This window comes from Corvus kubaryi, unplaced genomic scaffold, assembly GCF_017639235.1.
Source record: "Corvus kubaryi isolate FWS band 111438036 unplaced genomic scaffold, C.kubaryi_AGA036_p1.0 37395, whole genome shotgun sequence".
NCBI lineage: Eukaryota > Metazoa > Chordata > Aves > Passeriformes > Corvidae > Corvus > Corvus kubaryi.
This window is the reverse complement of record NW_024581134.1, coordinates 3,257,745-3,282,178: the sequence shown is the minus strand read 5'-3', so window position 1 is coordinate 3,282,178 and position 24,434 is coordinate 3,257,745. Positions and strand designations below refer to the sequence as shown.

General features: G+C 55.1%; 1 protein-coding gene across 12 annotated transcripts in view; it reads right to left on the bottom strand.

Moving 5' to 3' along the window:
* The window catches only part of DLG3 (discs large MAGUK scaffold protein 3), a 76,960-nt gene that overhangs the window by 20,434 nt on the left and 32,092 nt on the right, over positions 1–24,434 (bottom strand). For 8 of the 12 annotated variants that reach the window (XM_042040155.1, XM_042040156.1, XM_042040157.1 and 5 more), the window contains 9 exons: positions 17,308–17,361; positions 9,481–9,531; positions 6,328–6,452; positions 5,688–5,857; positions 5,178–5,314; positions 4,711–4,855; positions 4,408–4,567; positions 729–885; positions 241–343 (listed from right to left, as the gene is read on the bottom strand). In XM_042040155.1, the coding sequence (XP_041896089.1) occupies positions 241–343; positions 729–885; positions 4,408–4,567; positions 4,711–4,855; positions 5,178–5,314; positions 5,688–5,857; positions 6,328–6,452; positions 9,481–9,531; positions 17,308–17,361 (1,102 nt within the window). Of the gene's footprint in view, positions 1–240; positions 344–728; positions 886–4,407; positions 4,568–4,710; positions 4,856–5,177; positions 5,315–5,687; positions 5,858–6,327; positions 6,453–9,480; positions 9,532–17,210; positions 17,262–17,307; positions 17,362–24,434 lie in introns of those variants that run through there. The other 4 variants (XM_042040158.1, XM_042040162.1, XM_042040165.1 and 1 more) reach the window with 2 other exon arrangements.

The window sequence follows — 24,434 nt, the reverse complement described above, 5'->3', positions numbered from 1 at the left end:
GCGGAGGGGCGGGGCCGCGGCGTCCCGCCGGCCGTGCCTGCGCGGCTTTGTGTGCGGGCCGGGCGGGTGCGGGGCCGGGGCCGCCCCGCCTACCTCATCTGCATATCCCCGCCCAGTCAATCTACATATCAACCCCCTCATCTGCATATCCCCGCCCGCCGCCGGCCCGGTGCCGCTGCCGGTGCCGATCCCAACCCCGATCCCGATCCCGATCCCGATCGCGGTCCCCCGTGGCGGTACCTTCGGGCCGGTACTGCGCGATGATGGTCACCGTCTGCCCCGCTCGCTTCAGCGCCGCAGCCGCCTGCTCGTGGGTGGCGTTGCGAAGGTTCACGCCGTTCACCTGCCGGGACAGAGCGGCTCCGCTGGACCGGACCCACGCGGGCAGGAATCGAGGGGGTCCGCCCTACGCCTCGGCCCCGTTGCCCCGCCTCTGTCCTGGTACCGACGGTACCCACACTCTCAGAGCCTCATCGCTCTGCCACTGTGCCCCCAGCACCATGCCTGGTAGCGGCACTTCCAGTACCGGCATCCCCGGTACCCGCCCTCGGCTGGCCCAGGCATCAGGGCTGCCCCACCGCAGGCACCCCGGGGCCGTGTCAACACACCGGCACCTGGGATGCAAACCACAGAACTGCGCTTCGGGTGGCAGGGGACAGGTGTCCTGTGGGAGCCCACCCGGGGCTGTGGGAGGCCACGAAGGGGCGGTGGGTGCCCCACCAACTCACTGAAAGGATACGGTCTCCCCTTCGCAGCTCCCCGCTGAGGTCAGCAGGGCCTCCAGCCAGGATGAAGGACACAAAGATCCCCTCGCCATCTTCCCCTCCAACAATGTTGAAGCCCAGGCCGGTGGAGCCTTTGTGCAGGATGATTTTCCGAGGCTCCCTGGAAGGACACATAAGGGACAGGGAGACATCATCAGGGTGAGGAGCAGCAAAGCTGGTGACAGGCTTTTCTGTGCCCAGGCTTTGTGGCACGTTGGTGGGACTGGAGTCACCCGAGTGCAGTCTAGTGTGACTCAGCCATCAGCACTGTGGAGACTGATAAACCAGAAGAGGTGCAGGCAGTGTGACATGAGACACAGCATGGACAGAGACAAGAGCATCCACTGTGAAATCACACACAGAAACATTGAACTGCATGATGGCATCAGATGCCATGAGCCAGGAGAGGGGGAGCAAGCCCCTCCACAGTATGACAAGTATACCTACAACCCCATGCACTCCTTCCATGCCACAGACCCTGCACAGCTCAACAGAAGTCCTAAATTTTTTGATGATGACTTAATTCTATCACAGCTCAAACAATAGGCAGGCAAAAGCAGGAAGACTGCCTGGCATTGCAAAACTCCTGCGTCAATTTTCATCTGGGAGAAAAACCCAATGTGATGGGAACAACGGCAGCTCCCAGCTCAAGCTCTGGATTGAAATAAGGAATAAGTGATGCCAGACAATTAGCACAGGCTGGTGGTGATTGTCAGCCAACATGATACTGGGGAACATCAGTGCATCTGCTGTGGCTGGATCCTGGGCACTTCCTTGGGTACCACAAGGACCAAAGACCTGAGCTCAGCAACCTGATCAACCACTCACCTGCCAGGTATCAGAGGGAGATTTCTGGGATGTGTTAGCAGAGATGCTGGAGCCCAGGCACGGCATTGAGTGAGGGCACCCACTGTAGACCCTAAAATGTTGGCAGACTTGTACTAAGAGGACCCTGGGGCACTGGGGTGGTGGGGCTGGAATACATCAGAACCAGGAGGAGATCAGGACAGCCACAGAATTGCTCACTCAAAAGATGCTCAGCCGCAAATCCTCAAGATGTCACCAGTGCTCGGCTTACGGGCAGTTGTGAGGGGGCAGGGAGGGCTGCAGCCCTCAGTCCCTCTGCAGCAGAGCTGTGCCTAGGGCTAGAGTTCTCCCAGGGGAAGAAATAGGTCAGGTTTCTGGGTCTGCAAACCCTGCCTCCAACCAAGAGATGAACGTGCTCTGCCCTTTGGGTTTTGCTGCTGCCCAAGCAGCGTGCAGGAAGCACAACCTCCACTCGGTGTGGGGGGAAGTATGCCCAGCACTCATGAGGACCAGACAGTTTGGTGGAAGGTGAAGAGACCCTACAAGAATGAGGAAAGGAAATGAAGCCCCAGACAGGTCCATCACAGGTCTCAGTCATGACATGCACTCTTGGCTTCCATCCTCCTCACAGGAGGCATGACATGGATCCTCCAGGCAGATCCCATGCTGAATGTCACAGTGCTAACACTGGGACCTTGGCACAGAGCAGCTGAGGGGATCCTGTGGGGCTGTGCTGGGTCTGGGTTGCAGTGGTAGAGCTCACCAGAAAACAGATTCTTTGTTCCCAGCCCTAGGTGCTGCAGGACATGAGGATCTCTGGAGCCACATCCACATCCAAGCAGCACTTGTGCCCATGGGAGGGGGAGAGGCTGAATACTGGACCTCTGTTTTTCCTAGGGAATGGCTGGCAGGTGCCTCATGAGAAACAGCCTCTTTCTCAGGGCAGCTTCTGCCTTTCCCCACACCAGTAACTTGCATTTGGACCACACCGGTCCCAGTGCACAACCTTGGTGCCAACAGACCCGCAGCGACGCAGCTGTCCTGGGGGGTCAGTGATGCACACGAGGCTTTCAGCACTGTCCTGGGAAGGATGAGGGAAGTGCTGAGCCCACTGCAGGCTGTGAATCTGTTGGGTAGCACGGGGCTGTGACTGGGCACGCTGGCCCAGTGGAGCCAGCCCATCCGCAGCGGGGCCCTCCACAAGGCAGCACCATCCTCTAGTGGCCACCAGCACGTGCTGCAATCAGGGCCACTGCTGAGCCATCGCTGTGCCATTGCCACTGCCAAGCCACTACTGGGCCACTGCCAAGCCATCACTCTGCCACTGTCACTGGCAAGCCACTGCTGAGCCACTGGCAAGCCCTGATCATACCTCTGCCACTGCCAAGCCACCACTGAGCCACCGAAGAGCCATCACTGTGGCACTGCCACTGCCCAGCCACCACTGAGCCCTCAGGGTGCCATTGCCACTGGCTGTGTCCAGCCTAGGCTGGGTGCCTCTTTCTGCTCTCTAGCCCACAAATGGGAATGCTGGCACATGTGAGAAGGGACACCCTGGTGGGATCAGGGTCCCTGGTGTGTTTTCCAAGCGCTGGGACTCAGTCCCTTCTGTGGTGCACTGTAATGGCAGACAGCACTGCTCCTGCCTGTGGCATCATCCCCCAGTGCCCTGGCAGCACAGAAGTGGCTACACCTGGTGAGGATGCAGTTCCAGAAACAGGCTCTAGAACCAGCATCGATGATGCTGAGACCAGCGGGAGAGGTGGGGTGTGGGTGGAAGGCAGTGCTGCACAGGTCACGGGCTGCAGAGGCACCCAGCTGTGGCTGAGCACCAAGAAGTGAGAAATCCCTGTGACAAAGATGAGTGCAGACACTCTCCAGGAGGTTGGCAGACCTGACAGCAGATGGCAAGTCAGGGTCTCCCACTCCAGCATCCACCACTGACCTGTCAAATGGGAGAATCCTGGACAAAGCTACCACATCTTCCACTGTAAACACACCCCCAAAACCAGCCTGCAACCTTGTTCCAAACAGCAGAGCCAGCCCTAAGCCTAAGTCGGATGTTGGTCCTTAGAAATCAGCCTAATCCCTACAGTCCTGGCCCTGGGGATACCACATTCAGAGCACTGGCCCCAAGGCTTTGACAAGAAGAGGGAAAGCTGTAAGAATCGGCTAGTAGAGCAGGACTTGCCAGGTCTTGCTCTCCCATCCTCAGCTTGAGGCTTTAGAAAAGTTTTATACCGCATTTAGGCTCAGAGCAATGTTTTCTTTGTGCTCCTCTTTATTTCCTGGCTTCAGGAAACAAACCTGTTCATGCAGCATAAAGGATTCTACTGGGGCAAGGGGGGCTGGCAGTCCTTGCAATGGCACCTGAGTGTAGGTGGTTTGGGATGCTGGTCTCGGAGCGTGGGAGGAACCCCACCTGTTTGCAAGGCTGTGCTCCCCTCGGACCTTCACCCCCAGCACAGCTCCACCTGGGGACATCCCAGGAGCCCGTGGCACTGCTGGATGGCACTATAAGGGCAGGGAACACCTTTTATTCCAGGTATTGTAAAATAAGCAAGAGAACAAAGCTGAAATGCAGTTTTGTAAAGCTTGTGAAAGAGTAGGAGAGGGACTGGAGAGGGAGGGAATGCAGCAAGCCAGGGATTGACACAGCAGGGCTGGTCTCAGGGGGTGAGCACAAAGCTCATTATGGGGACCTCAAGCATTGCACCATGCACCTACAAATGGCCTTTCAAGGCTCTGCACTGGCAGTGGGGATGACTTCAAGCCGCCACAGAGGGAAAGTGAGGAAATGAGGAGCATGAGAGGGATGCTCATGCCTGGTACTCACCTGGTGAAGTCGTCGTCACCGATCATGTGCCGAGGGACAGGCGAGTACCGGGATGGAGTCACCTGGGCAGGGATGGGATAGGCAGGCTTGCTCTCAACACTGCCCAGGTAGCCCAGACTGGAGTTATGGCTTATGTGGTTGTCAGCCAAGGCTGAGAAGGCTGCAGGGGAGGAGAAGGTCATCAGGAGCAGAAATCCATACACAAGGAGGACACGGAGACCAGCCCAAGCCCTGCTCCCCACCCCAACAAGCTCAGTGCCCCACAGCCCCGCGTGCCCAGCCAGTGGCCAGCGGCGTACGTACTGCTGGCGTAGTCGGGGGGCGCGTACATGTCGTTGAGGTGGATGTTGCCGGGCTTGGCCACTTTCAGGTACACCATGTCAGAGGTGTTCTTCAGAGCGGCCACTGCCTCCTCATGCCGCACGTCCTGCAGGTTTGTGTTATTCACCTGCCGGAGGGAAAGGGCTGGGTGACATGGCTGAGCAGCAGGGCAAGGACCAGGGCAGGGACCAGGGCAGCCCTGCAGCAGTGATTTTCCATAGGGGAGGTGCCCCAGTAGCTCCAGAGGCATGGTCCCATGGCCTTGGGTTTGACCCTCCTGCCTGCAGCCTTTGCTGTGCCTGCCCTCCCACAGCAACATCCCAGCAGGAGCTGCGGGGAAGAGGTGTGAGGCTGCTGACAGGACAGGGGCTGGGGTTCAGGATCAACATCGCATCACAGTGGAACCTGTTCAGCTCCGCCTCACAGCTGGCTGTGGCCATGGGGCTTACCGCAAGCAGCCGGTCCCCGATCTGCAGGCGCCCGTCCTTTTGGGCAGCACCTCCCTCGATGATCTTGGTGATGTAGATGCTGTTGTCCCCAGGGATGTGCTGGTTCCCGATGCCCCCTGCAATGCTGAACCCCAGGCCTGAGGGAGAGTGAGAATGCAGGTGAGGGACAGACAGATAAACAGAGCCCTGGGCTGGTACCACAGCCCATGTGCCTCGCTGGGCTTCGCACCTTGCCCAAATCCAGCAGGCAATGGGGGACTCCACTGCTGCCTGAGGCCAGCCTGGCCACCATGCACTGCACTGTGGGTCTGTCCCATACCCTGTGCCCCACAGCATCCCATGCTGCTGGGTCACCCTGCAGCATCCTGCACTGTGGCGGTGCCTCCTTGCATCCCACATCCCCCATGAGGCTGCCCTGCATCTCATGACATCTCACACCGAGGGGTCACCCCACACTGTCCTGTGGGGCAGTGGGGCACCCTTGCCAAGCAAGCAGAGTGAGGGGTTCACCTTTGGGGCCCTTCATCAGGTTAACCTCCATGATGGTCTCTGGTGGGGGCTGCCGGCGGCGCACCACAAGCCGCACCACGGGGCCTGCTTCCTTCAGGGCCTCCACAGCTTTGCTGTGCACAACCTCAGAGACGTCCACGTCATTCACCCGCAGCACGCAGTCGTTCACCCTGTGGGGACAGGACGGCTCTGAGCATCCCTGGGGAACCACCAACCCATGCCACCCTCCTTTGGTCACCTGTGCCACCCTCCTCCAGCCACACAAAGGAGAGCTGTTCAAGCTGGTCAGATCCTGCCCTGCTGGGATGAGAGGGGTCCCTCCCAAAGTGGGGGAGAGCACAGCTGGTCCCTTTAGTGCAACCCTGATGGAGATGGGAGATGAGAAGAAAGGCTGGATCCCTGCCTTGAACTGTAGCAGGATGGATGGGAGCAGGAGCCTGATACAGGGAGGGGAGCAGGGGTGACTACAGACAGGAGGCTGGTGGCCAGGGATGGTGGACATCCCTGTCTTGAAGGGATCTGGCTGTGGGGAAGAGATATATGGAGGCCAGAGACCATGTCAGGAAAAGGGGTTAGGCCTAGAGGGTCCATGCAGAGATGCTGGGTGACACCCTGGCTGCTCCCCCAGCTCTGTACTCACCCTAGACGGCCATCCATGGCTGCCGCTCCCCCGGGGATGATCTTGGTGATGAAGATACCCGGGTCATCTGGAACATGGGGGTTGTCGATGCCTCCTGCTATGCTGAAGCCGAGGCCGGAGTTACCCTGTGGGAAATCAAACGCCGCGTCTTTCCCCCATGGGCAACTGCTTGCTGCCAGCCTTCCTTAAATGGTTCCCCCCAGCCGCGGGACCGCCTGGGGCACAGGAGCCCTTACAGCATCTGTCACACCCCGGGGTGCCCAGCTCAGGGGGCAGAGGGATGCTGGCCAGAGGAGAGGCCGGCGTTCCTCAGCTGAGTGCTCAGCACAGCAGCGTGGAGCACAGAACAGATGGAGTGGGAGAGTGGGAGCCGCCGAGGACCTCCCTCACCACTGTGTCTCCACGGAGAGACTCTAAGGCAGGCGGGGAGCTGGGGGAAGAGGAGGTGGTCCTTGGCGGAGAAAACCTCCCCTTGCTGGCTGCTCCCCAGGAGGAGACACTGATGCTGCAGCCTGCACAGACCAGCGGGGATTGTGCCAGTCACCAGCATCCCACTCCTGCCCCTCTGCACTCTGGGATGTAGCCCTGGCATAGAGCCAAGCCGGGGACCAGCAACACTGATGACAAAATATACAGGTTTGGGTGGAGGTGGCTATCAGGAGGGAGTGGGCTCTCCAATTCTGCCTCCTTTTCCTCACAGACATGCCTGGAGCATCACTTGAACTTCTGCTGAATTATGCCTGGGGGGAATGCAGGGACCACAGCTCATCTCCAGGCCATTTCTGCAGCATCTCAGGAATGAGTGGCTGTGGCCCTGTGCCACCTCTCCCACTTGCAGGATCCTCATTAATGACACACTCACAGGCGCTGCTTTGAGATCTGTGCTTGATGCAAGTGGACAATTCCTGCCTTTTTTGCTCTGCCTTGAAAATCAGATGGCTCCTCGCCGTGTTTCCTCATGCGGAAGAGCTGACACTTAGTCACATACTATTGTGCCTGCCTCTCTCGAACACAAGTGGGCTCAGGCCAAGCTCTCCTGGCTGCCCATGGCCCCACCGCTCAGTGGGAGATGATGGGGTGCTCTGCTCTTCCAGGGGACCTGTGGCTGGGAGGGCCACACTGGAACTCGGGCTCCCCGGGATAATTTAGCACCAACAGCCATCTGGGGCTTGCACTTTTCCCCAGCAATTTTGCCCCAGCATCAGCTCCTGAAGCGATGCAGAGCTGACTTTATGATGCTCATGACACAGCACCAGGAGCCACCAATGCCTGTCACCGTGCAACACTCCCGGATGCTCTCTGGCCAGCTGGGATTTGACTGGCATTTGGAACAGAGGCATTCAATGGTAGAGGGTCTGTGGCTGCTCTCTTTCCTCTAAGCTGGATTCTGATTACCCTGGGCCTAGCTCGAAAAAGCTCCTTACTATCACAGAGACCCAGCCTGGCCACAGCAAGGCAGGTGAGGCTGCAAAATGATCTCCAGCCATTCGTTGTGCCTGTTTATGGAAGGTCCTTTGCTAGCTACAAAACCTGGAAATGATCTGGGAGGTGCCAATTTTTATTCTGATAAACCTCAAAAAGGAGTTCAAGGGATTTCTTAGCTGATATCAGTGTTGATGCCAGGGTAGCTCCTGCTGTTGACACATGTATGGTGGGTAAAACACAAAGCTGTGTCCTTCTGCAGATTGTGTTTCTGCTATTATTGTCCCAAAATGCTGCTGCATTTACCTTTGTCTTTACAAGAAAGACAAGGATTACTACCAGTGACTGACCAGCCATTTTGGAGTGCACTGGGGTCAATTCTGGAAGCCTCAGCAAGGGGACAGCCTCACCTACAGGCAGCAGAGTGCTCCTCCTGCATTAAGACAGGATTGTTGGATCCCACTGGGGACCAGGTGAAGGGGAAGGACCTAGGTATGGTCCATGCTAGCCCAGACTGCTAAGCACTGAAATTCCCTCATGGTTTCTTGCTGTTGGAGAAGGAATTGCTGCCTGGGGCTCTGAAATGGGGGCATCAATGAGTGTTGTCTCTTTGTGTGGTCCTGCCAGCTCTTCCCCTGTTCCCATTATGGGCTGATGACAGAGGATGCTCTGAAGAATCCCCGAAAACAAGAATTTTGCCTGTCACTTGGGCCCGGAGCAAGAAGTACTTAGCCCAAAAAGGAAGGATCCCCTGGGCTGGTGTCGTCAGGCACGCTGGGGAAGCTGTGGGTGAGGCAGCAGCCCCAGATAACCTTCCGTCCACCCACCTCCGTGATGCAGAGCCAAGGGAAGGAGGGAGATGACTAAAGGCAGAGAGGAACAGAATAATGAGCGATGTGTCTTCCCCTGCAATGCCGGCCACGCGGCGAGGCTGAGCCGCCTGGCACGGCAGTGAGGGGGAGGCAAGGTGTGCTGTGAGAGCCGCGGGCAGCCTCCCACCACAGCCATTCCCAGCCAGCAGGGCTGTGCCTGCCTCAGAGTAAACCCCGGGCCAGCTTTTCCCGCTCCCTCTCCATCCCTCCTCCCCTGCTGCTTCCTGGGCAACAAGAAAGCCCTTCTTGCCCTGTGTGGTGCTGGCTTGCCCCTGGATAAATCCCATACATGGCAGGAGGTAATTTCAGCCATGGCTGGTGTGGTGCACGCCATCACCTCTCTGTTGCCAGCGAAGAAGAGGCTTGAGCAGGAACTTCCTCCGTTGTGATTTGTTTTACTAAAAAACCTGGTTTTAGACCATACACCCGAGAGGGACAGGGAGCCTGGTGGCAGGGTGACTTCGGTCCTTCTGCCCAGTTGTGGGGTGCACCCACCTGTGTCTGCACAAGCAGAGCCCTCCACACCTCTGTTTTCTGACAAAGGCAATGACAAAGAGCCTCCCCCCATACTCTGCACTGATGGGTTTGTTCGGGTGAGGGTGTGAAAGAGGGACGCAAGGGAGAAGCCCTCCTCCCTCCCTTCTGGAGGGGTGCGGAGGGGGAGAGGGGAGCAGCAAGCCCACCCTGGTGGGAGCCAGGCTGGCAAAGCAGGTGTGACACCCACGAAAGCCACCAGAGAGAGCGGGGAGTAGAGACCAAGCTCTCCCCATCAGCTGTGCAGGGATGCGTGGGGGGCTGGCTGTGCCGAGGGGTGGGAGAGTGGGAAGAGGCTGCTGGTGGGTGAGTAAGGAGTACTTACCCTTTCCAAGACGATCTCCTCATATTTGAACATCCCATCACTGCCATTCATCTGGAGAGAGTGAGACAGCGTGTTACGACTCTCTGCTGGTCCTGGGGGAATTTGTTTTTCCCCTCTGATAGCTGAACACGAAGAATCCAACCTAAAAGCTGCATCATCACCACTGAAAAAACCTTAAATGCAACTACTTGAGCCTGCCCTGGAATTAAACCATGTGCTGCTTTTTTTCCTGGGCATGAGCCAAAGCCCACTGACTTTAATGCACTTCTGTGCAAAGCCTTTATTCTCTCAGCTCATTTCTCCAGCCATGAAAAGGAACACAACCGAAGGCACAAAAAGAAATAACACCTCCGTTACGCGGCATATAATTAACCTCAGGAATTCACTGCTTGAGGAAGGGAAGAGAGGGGGTCGGTCCATTTAAAGGGAAAAAAATGTCTGTACATAACAACATAATAAACACCTTTAGCAGCTTATATTTTTTAAATCTTTTCGTAGCATGACTGTATTAACAGGAAATTCAGAATAATTTATTCTACGAAATTAGTTGGGTGCGAAGGAAACAAGGTGTGAGAGAGTGGGGCACAGTAAGAGGTGACAATATTGTGATGCCCTCATGTACAAAAATGGTGTAGCCTGTCTCAGTGCTGCACACCACACTGATCCCCACGCTTAAAGGTCTCCCATATCCAGAGTACCAAAGCAGAGCTCTTGGAAACATAATGAATAGAAACAAAAAAGGATGCAATTGTAGGCTGTAAAATGGTAAATGTAGAGTCAAAAAAAAAAAAAAAAATCCATTTTCCTCATAATGAACAATGCACAGGAAAACAAGGCAGCAGTTTCACTCCAAGTCATCAGGATCAGGGCAGAAACAGCTGCTGAGGTCTAAAATTTAGCAAGATTTGCAATGCAATTGGCTACTGAAACATCCAACGATCAACAGCAACAGTTTCAAAGGAAACTGAGTTGGAAGGGAACCCAAAGCGTTTTGGAGTCCAACTCCTGGCCCCGCACAGTTCCCCAACAATCCCACCATGTGCCTGAGAGTGTTGTCCAAATGCTCCTTGAGCTCTGGCAGCCTTGGGGCCATGACCATGCCCTGGGGAGCCTGTTCAGTGTCCCACCACCCTCTGTGCAAAAATCCTTTTCCTAATGTCCAACCTAAACCTCCCCTGACACAGCTTTATGCCCTTCCCTCAGGTCCACTGAGCACCTGAGAGAAGAGATCCGTGTCTGCTCCTCTGATTCCCCTCACGAGGAAGCTGCAGACTGTGGCGAGCTCTGTCTTCAGTCTCGTCTCCTCCAGGCTGAACAAGCCAAGTGACCTTACCCTTTCCTCACACAGTCTCCTCTGGATCCTTCACTACCTTTGTAGCCTCCTTTGGACGCTCTCTAATAGCTTCATATCCTCATATTGTGGCCCCAGGACTCAAGGTGAGGCTGCCCCAGTGAGAGCAGAGCTGGACAATCCCCTCCCTTGCCCGGCAGGTGATTTGGTGCCCCATGCACCCCAGGTCAAAGTTGGCCTTTTTTGGCTACTGGGGCACACTGTTGACTCACTTTTTTTTTTGGAGGGGACTGAACTCAATGTCATAATTTGAGTCACTCTGGGAAACAAGGGATGGGACATGGGTAGTTCTGTATGAAAAGGCAGAGGCAGCAGAACCCTGGAGCCAGCAGGCAAACATCTCTCCCACTGTGCCGTCCTGCCTCTGCCTGTGGCCTCTGGACAACGTGCAGGGTTCCTTGTCTGGGTTTTACACCCGCCATTAACTGATGGCTCATAGATCATATGGAGCCACTTCCTGTATACGCTCTGTATCCCAAACTGGAGCTGACATGCCTTTGGACACAGCCTCATGTGGCACCAGCATGCTGGCTGTGTCCTGCTTTCCTAGCTCCTTGCTATCTGCCCCTGCAGAGGCACAGCCCTGCCATCTTCCACACCCCCACAGTGCTGGGTCATTCCATGGAGGGGACAGCAACCATTATTTATGCTAAATCCATCATCTGACACCACAGAAGAATAGTCAGCAAGGCAACAGTGAGGGCCTGTTATAGGTAGGAAGAAGAAACAGGAGTTTTTCTAGATGGCAGCAATGAGGGGCCCAGGTAGAGGAGAAGTTCTGCAGGACAGGATCTGGGATAGGGCTGTGCCACCTGTGCCACACACAGCCTCATCCCCTGCCCTGGGAGGCCAAAGCAATCCCACACCCTGTACTGTGCTTCAAGGATGAGGTTGGGCAAAGAGACAGGAATGAGGCTCCAAGGAACACAGGCTGTGTTGTCCATCCTTGGATGTGCTCTGTGCCTGGTGCCTCTCAGTGACAGGAAGATTTCAGGGGACAGTTCAGGGTTGGGACATCCAGATACTCCAATAGTAGGCTGCTCAGATCCTCCCAGCACATTGGGAAAGGCCTTGGCCAGCTCTTACAGGAGGCTCTTGCAGCAGAAAAGCAGTGGAAGTGGTGGGATTAACCCAACAGCAGGATCCTTGACAGCCTCAGAGGGACAGGGACATGTGGTCAGTGCCATCTTCTGCCACAGTGCCAGCCTGGGCTGTGTCCCTGTGGGCAGTGGGGCAATTGCTTCCCTTGCCACAGGTTCCCTCTTTGGCATGGGCTGCCTTTCCCCCCTCTCATCCTCCTGTACTGACTAATCCTAAATGCAGCCGGCTCGCTGGCCTGTGCCACCCTCACAGCCTCCCCCAGCACAGCCTCCCCCAGCACAGCCTCCCCCAGCACAGTCTCCAGCCCATCCCCTCTCTGCAGTTGGTATCCCAGTGCGTGGGGCGCGGCGTCGCCTCTCCCCGCCTTTCCAGCAACTCAGATTCCTGGCACCCTTTGCTACTACACACATTGTCCTCTCTGCTTTGGCATTCAACACAGTTGCCACACAGCCAGCCATATGCACACCCACGGCCGCAGAGGAACAGCATACACATCCCTCCGGGATGGGGATCTGCAGAAAGCTGTGACAATCTGTGAGCCGTGGTGAGAGCCAGCCCCGCCGAGGGAGCGGCCGCTGCCAGCGGCACCCGGGGTGCACCCACACCCCAGCACACAGACCCCGTCAGACACCCCGGTGCTGCCAGGCAGCTGAGGCTGGGATAGCCCCACTCCCCAAATCTCCAGGCTGCCAATGCAGAGCAGTGCTTTGCACTGCTCCCAGAAAACCGGTGGGGTAGGTGCTTGCTTGATGCGGCGTCTGCTGGGAGCAGTCTGTGCTGGCCAGGCATGCTGGGGTCAGCCAGGCCTGACCATGAAGTTTTAGCTCCGATTATGTTTCCAAAATTCACGCCAGTGGAATGCCAGTTAATTGTACAAGGAAGCCAAATGAAGAACTTAATATATACCACGTAACCAAGGGAACAAGCCAACAAAGCAAACGTTCCAGCGTTGGAAAATCAAATACCAGTCACTCACTGACGGCAAAAACCTCCCCATGATACCCACCAGAGCTGCCATGACCTGGCTCTGCTGCAGGCTGTTCCCCCTGTCCTTCACCAGTGCCCTGTGCTCCTCCCCAGTTCCTGTTTGGGGCCATCTCCGGTGGGAGGATGCCTGGCTCCATCACCTCCAGGCAGGGAGAGCACACCACACCCTGCTCTCCTCTCCTCGTGTAACACCTGCAGAGCTGACAGGAGTATCAGGGGCTAATTAGCTGTTCCCAGCATATCCTGATCCTAAGCATCGTCTGGTTTCTCATGGAAAAGAGTAAAGGTATTTTTTTCCAGGCTCTTCCCATGCAACAAGCCCACCTGAGGGCTCAGGAAAAGGCACCTTTACTGGCCCTCTCCTCTTTGGAGCAGGAGGGAAATAGTTACCGATGATGGCATTTAGATCATCAACAGAAGGTTGCAGAGTTAGCACTCATTTGATAAACAGAAGAGCACACACCTTCCAGAGCTACTGCAAGCTGTCTGCAGGCTCTGCTGGCCAACACCGCAACAGCGCACATGGAACGCCCCTTGCAATTTGCTAGAGAGTAAGGGCTTGAGGTAGGTTTTTTCAGGGGGTTGTTTGGCCTTTTTTTTTTTTTTTTTTTTTTTGGGGGGTTTTTTGTTTTTTTTTTTTTTTTTTTTTTTGTGGTGTGGTTTTGCTTGTTGGCTTGTTTTTTAAATAAAAAAGAAGGCCAGATTTAGAAGACAAAGATCAGGTTCCTCAAATGTAACCCAGATAGCCAACTAGGCTGTAGGAGGAAATAACCTGCAGGAAAGATAACACTGCTCACAGCCCCTTTTGGAGCAAGATCCTGCCCATATCCCGTGCTTAGGATGCGATGAGGACAAGCACTGGGACCTGCTGGTGGAGCAGCCATTTATCAAGATAAGTCTGAAGACTGGAGAGCCAGCCCCTGGTTGTGCCAGCCAGCCCCGAGTGTGGAGGGCACCTGGCGATGCCCCACACCTGCCCTGTGCACAGGGAAAGGGGAGAAGCCCTGTGCCAGGGCAGCGGGTGCAAGGGGCAGCTCCCTGCTGGCACGGGCACTGCCAGCGCTGGCAAGGGAGAACTCTCCCTGCCTGCACATGGCAGGGGGCCCAGGGAAAATAGGTCAAGAGCTCCCTCCCTTCACCTCCCCGTGTCCACGCGTCCTGCCGCAGCACTGAGACCTACTGACTCGCTTCCAGCTACCCCCTGGCCTCAACCCCCTTGTGTGCATTGCCCACGGTGCTGGCCTTGTGCACAGAATGAATAAATGCTCTATTTCTGGTCAGCCTTTTGCCAGAGGGCGGCAGGGACCAACCTGCTGAGCTCGGGCAGAGTGAAGGGGTTTGCAGCCTGACAGCCCCAGCAACAGCTGGGAGGACACCACAGTCATGCTGCCTGCAGGAACTGGCAGTGGGATGTGCACTTGGGACCAAAGTGTGAGGGACTCATTGACTCAGATCAGGCCTGGAAAGCAGTTGTCTTCCTCACACCTGGCTTTTAAGTGACTGAAGAGGTGATTGCACCTCACTGCTGGGCAATGAGGCACCAAATCAGGCTCCAGGTTTCTCAGACTCAGAAACCTTCAACTCCTCAGGGGCTTTGGAGTGACTTTCCCTGCTCATTTTAGAACTTTCTGGCACCAAGAAGTTGTTTTAGCTTCAGAGAGGCAGCTCTGAAATGCAGAGATCCCATCTGCCACGGGAACTCTGTTTCCAATTCTCTGTCTCCCCATTATGGACATGCTGGGCAAAATATACCAAGATGTGAAACTGTGAGCAACGACCTGGAGCTGGCATGGGTGATGCCCTCCAGCACCCTCCTTACCCTTCAAGGGATACTTTTAATACTGCAGGCATTTTATAATGGCTTATTTGAGTTTTTACACCCTGGGGGTGCTGGACTCTGCTCAAGCCACATGCTGAGCCCCAGCCATCCCAGTGCTGCAGCTCCTACCTTACAGTGCTGCAGGAGCTACATGCTTCTGGGGATGGAAGTGGGTGGAAGAGGACATTGAAATGCAGAACAGACTTCTTGATAAACTATCAGGGCCAAATCCAGCCCAGCAGACAGTCCAATGCAATCAATGGAGCTAGAACAGGAAGGAACTAGACTACATCCATCTGTTTATCATTAAGGAAAGCACTGAATAGTTAAGTAATTAAAGACTGGAAGATGTGACTTTAACCCTTCCAAATACATACTGTACCAACAGCCTTCAGCTTTTGGGTTTGTAAAAAACCTGTGCTTCCAGATTTGGCATTTTGGTGTTCGCAGCAAGCTCCTGGTGCGGCTCCTTTGCTGACCTGGGAAACTGCCAAGGTCTTGGGGGTTGTTTTCTCTGAAGCCTGAGGAATCCAGCACCCCAGAGAAGGAAAAGATGGAGCAAGGCCTGTTTTCTGGTATAACATGAAGTAGAAGGCAAGAGGGTTTCCAGGCTGGATGCTGAGAGGAATCAAAGTGAGGTGTCTCCCCTGCCCTGGGCACCTCCAGGCACCCCAGTGGTGACACACAGCAGATCACAGCCAGCAGATCAGAGCCACAGCCCGGTGGACCTTTTGACCCCTGCAGGACAGTCGCTCTCAGCATGTGCTGCTGAGGTTGGATGGATGGGATCAGCGACTGCCACGCCCAGCATGATGCTGGCGCCTGTCTGGGGTGCAGAGCACCCCCTGAAACCCAGACGAGGTGCAGGGAGAAGGTGTGGACAGGGATATGGAGGTGGAGGGAGAGGGAGGGATGTGAAGTTAATGAGCTGGAGTAGAGGGAGACAGCGGGGAGAGCAGGAAAGTGGAGTGCACTGCAGTGGAAGGAGTGGTTGCTGGCCCCACATGAGGGCTCCCTGCTGCTGGCCTCTGCAGGGCTCAGGAACCTGCCCGAGGGGACAGAACCTGTCCTTGGCTCTTGGGCTAACCTCTCATTGCCCTTGGGAGGGCAGGGAGGATGGACTGGCATGGATGGAGTGTGGCAAAGGACGCAGTGCTGGTGCCTGCAGTGATGAGCAGGCCATGTTCCTCCAAAGGTGTGACATTTTGTACTGAGGGAGGGTACAACACGGATGTGAAAGCAGACTTTCCATCCAGGAATACCTCCCTGCCCTGCCCTGCTCACAGCACACTTCTCACTTGCTCCGTCCCTTCCCTCCAGGAGACACTGCCCTGCAGCCAGGGTGCCCAGCACAATGAGAGAACCTCCAACCCACAAAGCCCCTGACATGCCGTGTGTTTGGGAAGGCAATCTTTGGGGACAGCAGTTCTCCTCTGCCACATTCACACAAAGCTGCTGGACCCAGGACCACCACGCTGAGAGATGCACCACTGCCTTCCTCCCCAGTGTCAGGTGGCTTTAATTCAGGCTTAATTAAACCATACAGCCAGGGTTGGAAGGGCCTCAGCCAGGCTCTCCTTCTCTTCTGTAGCCCTTCTCAACCAGCCCAGTACAGCTCTGATGCGCACGGGCCCCACCACAGGCTGCAGGCTGAGATCTGCAGTTTTCTACAGGGGAAATTCAACCCCCAGAGGTCACCTGCGGCCCACTACCCTGACTCCAAAGATGAACCCACCCCAGCTCTGAGTCCTGGTGCTGCTTCACTGCTGTGGAAGGCAGCTGAAGTTTGATGCATCAGAAGTAAATCAGATGCAAAGCACCCAGCCCTGGGAAGCTGTTAACTGGGCTCCTTTGGGCAAAAAAGGGAAGCACCCCACAAGCACAGAGCCAGTGCTGCTGGCCAGAAACCCATGCTGGCCACCCTCCTCCCTTCATCCCCCCAGCAGGAATGAGTTACAAATGTTCTGGGGATGGATGCAGCAGGAAGCAAACCCTGTCTGCAACAAACTAAGATTATCTTATGCTACTCCAGGAGTGCCAAATGCACTGTGGCTGCAAACACACTCACCAAGTACTGCTCAGCTGCTGGCAGCCTTCAGTGGGAGAGGAGCAACATCTGATGGGCCTTGCTGCCCTGAGGACCAGTGACTGTGATGCCAGCAAGTACCCAGAGAGCCCTGCCTAAGGAGGCTGAGGCAGTGCAGGAAGGTAAAGGATGCCCCAGCAGAGCCTCCCAGCCCCCCTGCATGGGAGGCAGAGGAAATGGCTGTATGATTAACCCCGAACACAACCAGTCCAGATGCCCAGCTCCTCTGCTGAGGCCTTTTGCCTTGTACCTCCCTGTGCTCGAGTCCCCAGCATCACTTACTGCTGGCCTTGGTTCTGTGCAGTGTCACCCAGCCCCAGCAAGGTTTGGGGGTGGGATGAGCTGTGGGGAAGTGGTGTGGGTATCAGGCTCCTTTGCTGCCTTACCAGGGCCTCCTCGAGCTGGGAAAGTCTTTCCTGCATTGCTGAGCAGGGAAAATGCAGCACTTGATCAAAGGAAGCAAAACGAAACTGGGAGACTTACAGAGAGCCCTTGTTCCAGCGAGTCTGTATTCACGATAATGGGAGCGGGGTTGGCCTGTGAGGAGACAAAAGTGGGATGTCACCAAGCTGAGCAATGAACCCAGCCCTTCGTGGTGCACTGCCTCTCCCCTGGTCATGCCAGCGCAGACCCTCCAGGCCAGGCAGCAGAGAGAGATTCAGGAAGGGCTCTGCTTGTCCCTCCTCCAAGTGTCCAACAGCCCTGGGACAGGAGCAGGGCCACAGCATGGCTCTGGGCATCAGTCTGGTCCTCAGACTCAGTGTGTCCCAAACACCCCATGGCCTTGGCTACTGGGAAAGAGACAGGGAAGATTGGAAACTCTCCCAGCCTTGTGTCAGGCTCCCACCAGCACCAAAATTTATGTGAAATTCACACTAGTGAGGGGTTAGGAGATAGGAGTAGGAAAAGAAGTCCTTTTGAGAGAGGCCAGCAGACCAAGCCTTCAAGCACCCTGCGGCAGCTTTTGTTCCTTCTAAGCACAGAGCCACCACGCCCTGGGAGAGGTGACAGCATTTGGTCCCTTATCCTCATTACTCCTGGGGTAAACCCTCTGCTCGGCAGCCTCGGCTCATCCTCCACAGCACCACATGCATCCTCCTGTCCTGAAGGGCTCCCCATGAACCTCTCTCGGGGTTGCTCCTCCTGGGCTGCCCTCTGCCCCTCGGCTCGCTGCACATCGCAGGGCAGACACATGTGCAGAGGGCAGCTCGGGCAGGCAGGGCAGGGAGGCAGGGACAGAGGAAGGGAGGGAGGGTCTCCCAGGAGAAGAGGATGGGCGAACATGCAGAGCCGGCGGCCGGACGGGGGGGTGAGGCCAGAGGAGGGTCGGGACGGGACGGGACGGGACGGCTGGAAATCAGGGGCGGCCGAAGGAGGGGCAGGACAGGACGGCCGGAACGGCCGAAGGGATGGGGCAGCTGGAGGAGAGACGGGACGGGACGGGACGGGACGGTCGGAGCGGTCGGAGCAACCAGGATGGGATGGCCGGCGACCAGGGAGGAGGGCGGCCGGAGGGGCGGGATGGAACGGAGGCCGGAGGAGGACCAGGGGTGGCCGGAGGGGCGGGATGGAACGGAGGCCGGAGGAGGACCAGGGGTGGCCGGAGGGGCGGGATGGAACGGAGGCCGGAGGAGGAGCGCCGGGCCGGGGGGTCAGGGCTGCGGGGTCCCGCTCGCCGGAGCTGTCCAGCGCCGCCGGCTGCTGAAGTCTTTTGACTCCCGGTCTCTGGGAGGGGGCGTGAGGGAGGGGCGGACAAAAGCGAGAAGCAAAATCCCAACCAAGACTGACATTCCTCGCTGGCACATCACGGAGAGTAGTGCAAAGCCTGGAGGGTCAGCGGTGAGCTGGAACTCGCTTCATCATCCCAAGGCTCGTGAGGAGAAGAACAGCCAGCGTGAGACACGCCAAGAGACATGAGCTACCAGGGGGAGGTGAAGTGAACCGTCTGCCTTAAGGCATCACGAACAACAGTCAGCAACCGGCGAGTCAAGCTGTGGGCTAGTGAAGCACTCACCAGCGACCACGGTCTGTCCATTAACAGAGGTGTGGGACCAACAGCCTCTGTGAGTCCGGAATATTTTCACAGGAGCCAGCTACCTCCTTATTGCCCTTGTCTGGGTTTACCCGTCCCTGACTGCGACCAGCCCCCTCCCATAACCCAGCACGGCAGTCCCCACCATGTCCTGTTTTAGCTGGCCCTATTTCTAGACTCTTCACTCTCCTCAATCAGTGGATGAGAGAGCTAAGGGTCAACCACACTGTGGTTTAAATCCCGCCCTGGAAGGTTCTGCTCTGGATAGAGCAGGAAGTAGTTAATTTGATTTATTCAGATGCTTTCTGATCTTTCCTGCAGCTGTAACTATTGGTTACAAAACCATAGTTTTTATGGCAATTAATTCTCTAACTCAGGCAAATATGACCACTTCCAAGCACTCCTGTCAAACCCCTCCCCCACACAAAAGAGAATCACAATTTTCAGGTCCAGTGTCTTGGGATCTCCAAGGCCCAGAAGCAATGTTAAACTGGGAATATCCCCTCTCTGGCACTACACAGTCCTTGTATTTAATCCAGATAATTTGAGAGATAGAATATATTAAACCTGGCAGTGGCTTTTATTAGTCCCCAGTGCAATTCTAGGAAGGGATTCCACATTTCAAGGCAAAAAAGAAGCACTTCTACTGCCAGCAATTAACAACCAGTAGCACATCAAGGTTTGAACATCCAGAGGCCAGCTCTTATTAGATGAGTTTCCAGGAAGGATGCAGAAGAGGCAGCCTAAGTGAATGCAGCCCATCACGCGCCCCATGATTTATAAAAAGAATTCAACTCCACAAATGATGCTTTGGATCCCTCCCAGGGAGAAGTGCTCTATATAATAATGTTATAGAGGCTTTTGCAGGTCCAGCCTGAGTCCTCCACTGAGCCCCACTGCACCCTTTGTTGAATTAATAATAGCCCAAAAATCACACATCACATTGCCTCGCTCACACAGTGGTGAGCCCTAAGGACATATTTTGTTTAGCCTGCTCCCTGTGCACTGAGCATCCTTCACAGCCATTCCACACTAGTGATTTTTTACATCTCAAAATACTGCTAGGAGCACAATTTCCCACTCAGGCTCCAGATGGGACCCAGGAGATACTGAATGTGAGTGGCTGCTCTAAAACAAAGTCACACATGGTCAGGAGGAACTCAGACCAGGAAATCCCCACTTGCCTCTTGTGGCCAGCTATTCCAGCTACCACAAGAAAGGTGTTTGGGCATTAGTTCTTTCACTTGCAAATATTTAAATATTTGCACTTTGCCTGTCCTATTGAAGAGACAGACAAGACCAAAGACTCAGAAATAAGAAGAGGACCTGAAAACAAAAACCTTTTGCCTCCCTCCACCAGTCAGGCAGAAGTACCGAGCAGCTCTGCTAGCCAGGGGAAGAGAGAGAGCATCATAATTTTTTGCTGGGCAGCAGGAACGTGCTGGTGAATTAACCACGCCCTCAATTCTATAGGGAACGGTAATTTATGCCCTAAGGAGCAGGGGGTTGCTGCATGCAGGGAGGAGAGGGAACAGGGCTGTGCATTCAGATCACATTCAATGGGGGCTGTCAGATCCCTTCCACCTAAACCCCTTCATCACACTATTATTTACCAAGCCCTGTTTGCACTTGGGGGGGTTTACAGATGGAAAGAGAAGAGGTCTAAGTCCTACAGTGCTCACTCCATGGCAGCAGGATCACCAAAGTCCAGTGGAGCTGGAGGTGCCCTGAACTCTCTCCATCAGGCAGAGGCACAAGGGACTGTACTTGGTCTCAGGGGATGGAGGCTGCAGGGACTCGAGGAGGACCCTGGGGAGTGAGGAGGGCACTGCACAGATGCAGAGAGATTGATCTGGGCACAAAGCCAGCGAGGAAGGGGACAGCTGTTGGGAAAATCTGGGCAACAACAGGAGTCAAAGGGAACCGTGGTGAAGAGGGATGAGGTTTGAAGGTCAGGATTCAAGAGCTCTCTGGTCTCATGGGGGCTGAGAGAAGTAGAGCCTTGCATTCACTGAGCTCTGCATGACAGTCCTAGTGACAGCCACAGCCCAGGTGCTGATGGAGGGAGCAGCAATCTGCCCCAGGCAGTCCCCAGAAAGGGACTGGCTCCCTGTAGAGGCATTGGGTGAACGTTGTGCCTGTTTGGGGCAGCTGCCTCCGTGGTTCAAACCAGGAGGAGGCTGTGGGGCTGTATGCAGGGCAGCAGGGATGTCTGCTCTGCAGGCTGGAGCAATACCACTGCAGCACATGCAGGGAGCAGCCAGGCAGGCCAGCAGTGCTTGGAGAAAATCTCAGGCACAGGATGCAGCCTTTCAGAAACACCCTTAGGTATCCCCTCTGGGTAGTGATAGGAGAGGGACTGCTGCTATTTGGGCTCCACTTGGGCCATGGCAGCCCAGGGACAAAAACAAAATCACCTGGGAGCACCAAAGCCCCAAACATCTACAGGTATCACCCCCCACCTCAGTTTCTACTGCTGTCCTCTGCTGGCACAAAGGTAGGAATTGCGAAACATGATGAGTTTCCAAAATTCCCAAGCAAAAGAAAAGCTGCAATTACATGCAAATGGAGGAGGTTCACTAGCCTGCTGCTGAGGATTGGGTCCTGCCCTGTGGCATCTCCCCAAGGGCTGGCACACAGGAGCTGGGCAGGGAGATTCTGAACTGACAGTTCAAGATAATGTCTCCAGAAATGAAAGCCCAAAGCTTTGCCATAGCTTCACATCCTCCACAGAACTGGCACGGGTGCCAACCCACAGAGGTCAGGAGTTACAAACTTTCTCCAGGCAAAATACACGTGCTACAGATGTCCCAGGACAAAGGCAACTGGATTGTGATCACATATAAACACATTTCCATCTTAACCAGCAACAGGACTAAAAGGAGCCTCCAGAGATGGCAAATACCAGGCCTAGCACACAGAGCTGGTCTCTGCAGGAGGCTGGTGTGCCCCACATGTCATGCAAGAAGGAATGTGCAGGACAGAGTGACTACTTGAGACACTGGGCTAGTGCATGGGAAGCAAAGTACTAACTTCTTTATTTCTGCAAATTCCCCAGACTGCATCAGAGTGAAAAGTCAATGTGTCTTTTAATATCCTTTGTTTCATATCATCTGAGGTATAATAGTAGCAGTCAGAAAGAAATGGCTCTGGAGATAAGTGAAATTCGGTCTTTACATCCTTTTAAAAGCTCTCAGGGGTAGAGGTCACAAGTGGGGAAATGCCCAACAGAATTATCTAATCAGGGCTGACACTGAGCTGCTTGTAGTCCAGCTCCATCTGCTTTGATTTTTTTTTAAAGGGTGTTAAACCATGGAGAAAGCTGTGGATTTACAGCTATGAAAGCAGCTGCTCTGTCGCAGGACCCCACCGTGTCGAGTTCTGGCTGGGAACACACAGGTACTGGCTCAGGGACACCAAGGGTGCGGCAGTGGGGTCGGCTGCAGGATGCCCAGGCACCAACAGGCTCCTGCTGCTGGGGGGAGCAGCTTTGCACCAAGCTGATGAATTAATTTCACAGGAACAAGCTCAGGTCCTGCGTGCACGGCACACACGGGGAGCCCGTGCTCACTGCCACGCACCCTGATGAGCGCTGACACGCTCATCTGCTTTGTGCCAGGCTTGCCTGCCCTTCGCCCAGATGCTGGCTTTCCCAGTGCTGGGGCTACCTCCTGCACCAAGCCAGAGCCCAGTCCATAGCTCCCACTGCACCTGAGATGACATGGCTCCTCCAGAGCAGCCTCTGGGTACTTCCAAGGTTGAGGCCGGACAGAAACCCACTCCTAAGGCTCCCTGAGGCAAGGAGGGGATGAGCCTTGGCTCTGCCCCTGCTGGAGAGCAGGTGTGTGGAGCAGAGAGGTGCTGGCATCTTCCCTCCAGGTTGCTCCTGGCCCCCCAAAGACCCCCTTGGCTTTCACCTGGCTGTGCCCAGGGAAGCCACCTCACAGTCCTCCTGTTGGGAAGCAGTGCATGGCATATCCTTTCCCAGACCAAAGCCTGCTCCCAGCTGGCCCATGAGATGTAGGGCTTTTCTGACATCTCAACACCAAATCCATGCTTTGACCTATCCCTTCTCAAGGGGAGAGGTACCACACTGCTGCCAGGGCTGGTCCCATCCTCACAGATCCCTGTGCTCATTCCTCTTTGCTTTCCTGGGCTCTACATGGTGGCCAGAGCTGAGGGTGCTTGGGAGCATCAGCAGAGCTGCAGAGCCCTGAGAGAGAGCTGATCCCTCAGGGTTACCACAGCCTGGGACAGGGAAAGGGAGCAAAAGAAAACAGAGGACAGAAACTTTTGGAGGCTGAAGAAGTTCTTGGCCAGAGATGAATCACCCATCCTTTTAACTGGGTTGGATATAAAGTAACTCTCTGTGCACTTTTTCTCACTTTTTCACTGCAAGAGCAGCCTGTTGGCTGACACGGTTTGGGCAGGGGGAGGACATCACCCAACAGTGTGCCTGCATGAAGGGGAGTGACAGGCTGAGCCTGGCCCCTGCCCTCCTGCACAGCTCAAAACATGGCATCAGTGATGTAGGAAACGATGGTGGGGCAGACTGTGGAGCTTGCAGGTGCCCAGACCCCCTGCGTCAGTCTCACCCAGCCAGGCGCCAGCTGCTGCCTGTGTCCCTGTGCTCGGCTCCCAGCCAGCCTGGTGGCCTGCAGGCAAGAGCAGCCCTTCTCTCCAGGCTGCCCATCTGAGCTGGGCCGTTTTGGTGGCATGAGCAGGCTCTGGGGCTGTGGCAGCAGAGCCCCTGTCCCATGGCTGCACCTCGGCACTGGCTCAAAGCACCGCGGCCAGCCGGAAACAGGGAACACGGGACTTGAAAGGTCCCTGGTCACAAGGATCTTTGGCAAAGCCACTGAGGTGCCCAAAGTGTAATGTGAACACAAGCAGCTACTGAAGGTTTAATCTTTGTTTTGGTGCCTTTTTTTTTTTTTAAAGAGTAGCTTAAATAGGGACTGGAAAAAGCCTTTACGCAGTAGGGAAGGAAGAAAGCTTCCCAAACAGAAGCTCTGTGGAATCTAAGTTTCCATTTAGAAACCATTAAGGCCAGGGTGTTCAAACTTGAAAGTTAGACATCCTGTTCCAGGCTCAGCCCACTAAAATAAGTGACCCAATTTGCAGAGGTGCTGGGTTTCAGTGCCCTCTCTTTGACCTGGCGGTACCAAATAAAATTGACTTGATTCCTTTTTTCACAGGAAGAGTTGTTATTATCTGAGAGAGTCACATGCTTCTATCTGCCTCTCAGACAAATACATATGTATAGGGGGGAAAAAAGTGAATAAGGAACAGTGGTAAAATAAAGATTTCTTTGGTTCCTGGGTTTCAAATATCCTCATTTCTTCTTTTTGGTAAATTCCCGTGCACACCCAGTTAATAAGTGTTAAGAAACCTGTTTCTGTGGGAAGAAAGGCAAACCAAGATCCACCAACAGAGCTTCAAGCTAAATTCTAGTTAATACAAAGGCAACAAGAAGGTATCTAGGGCCTGGTCCAGGGTGTTCTGAAGCACTACATGTTCCCAAAAATAATTACACCCTTGGAGCAGTTCCTCTGCAAGCCCCACCAAGCGAGCTCTG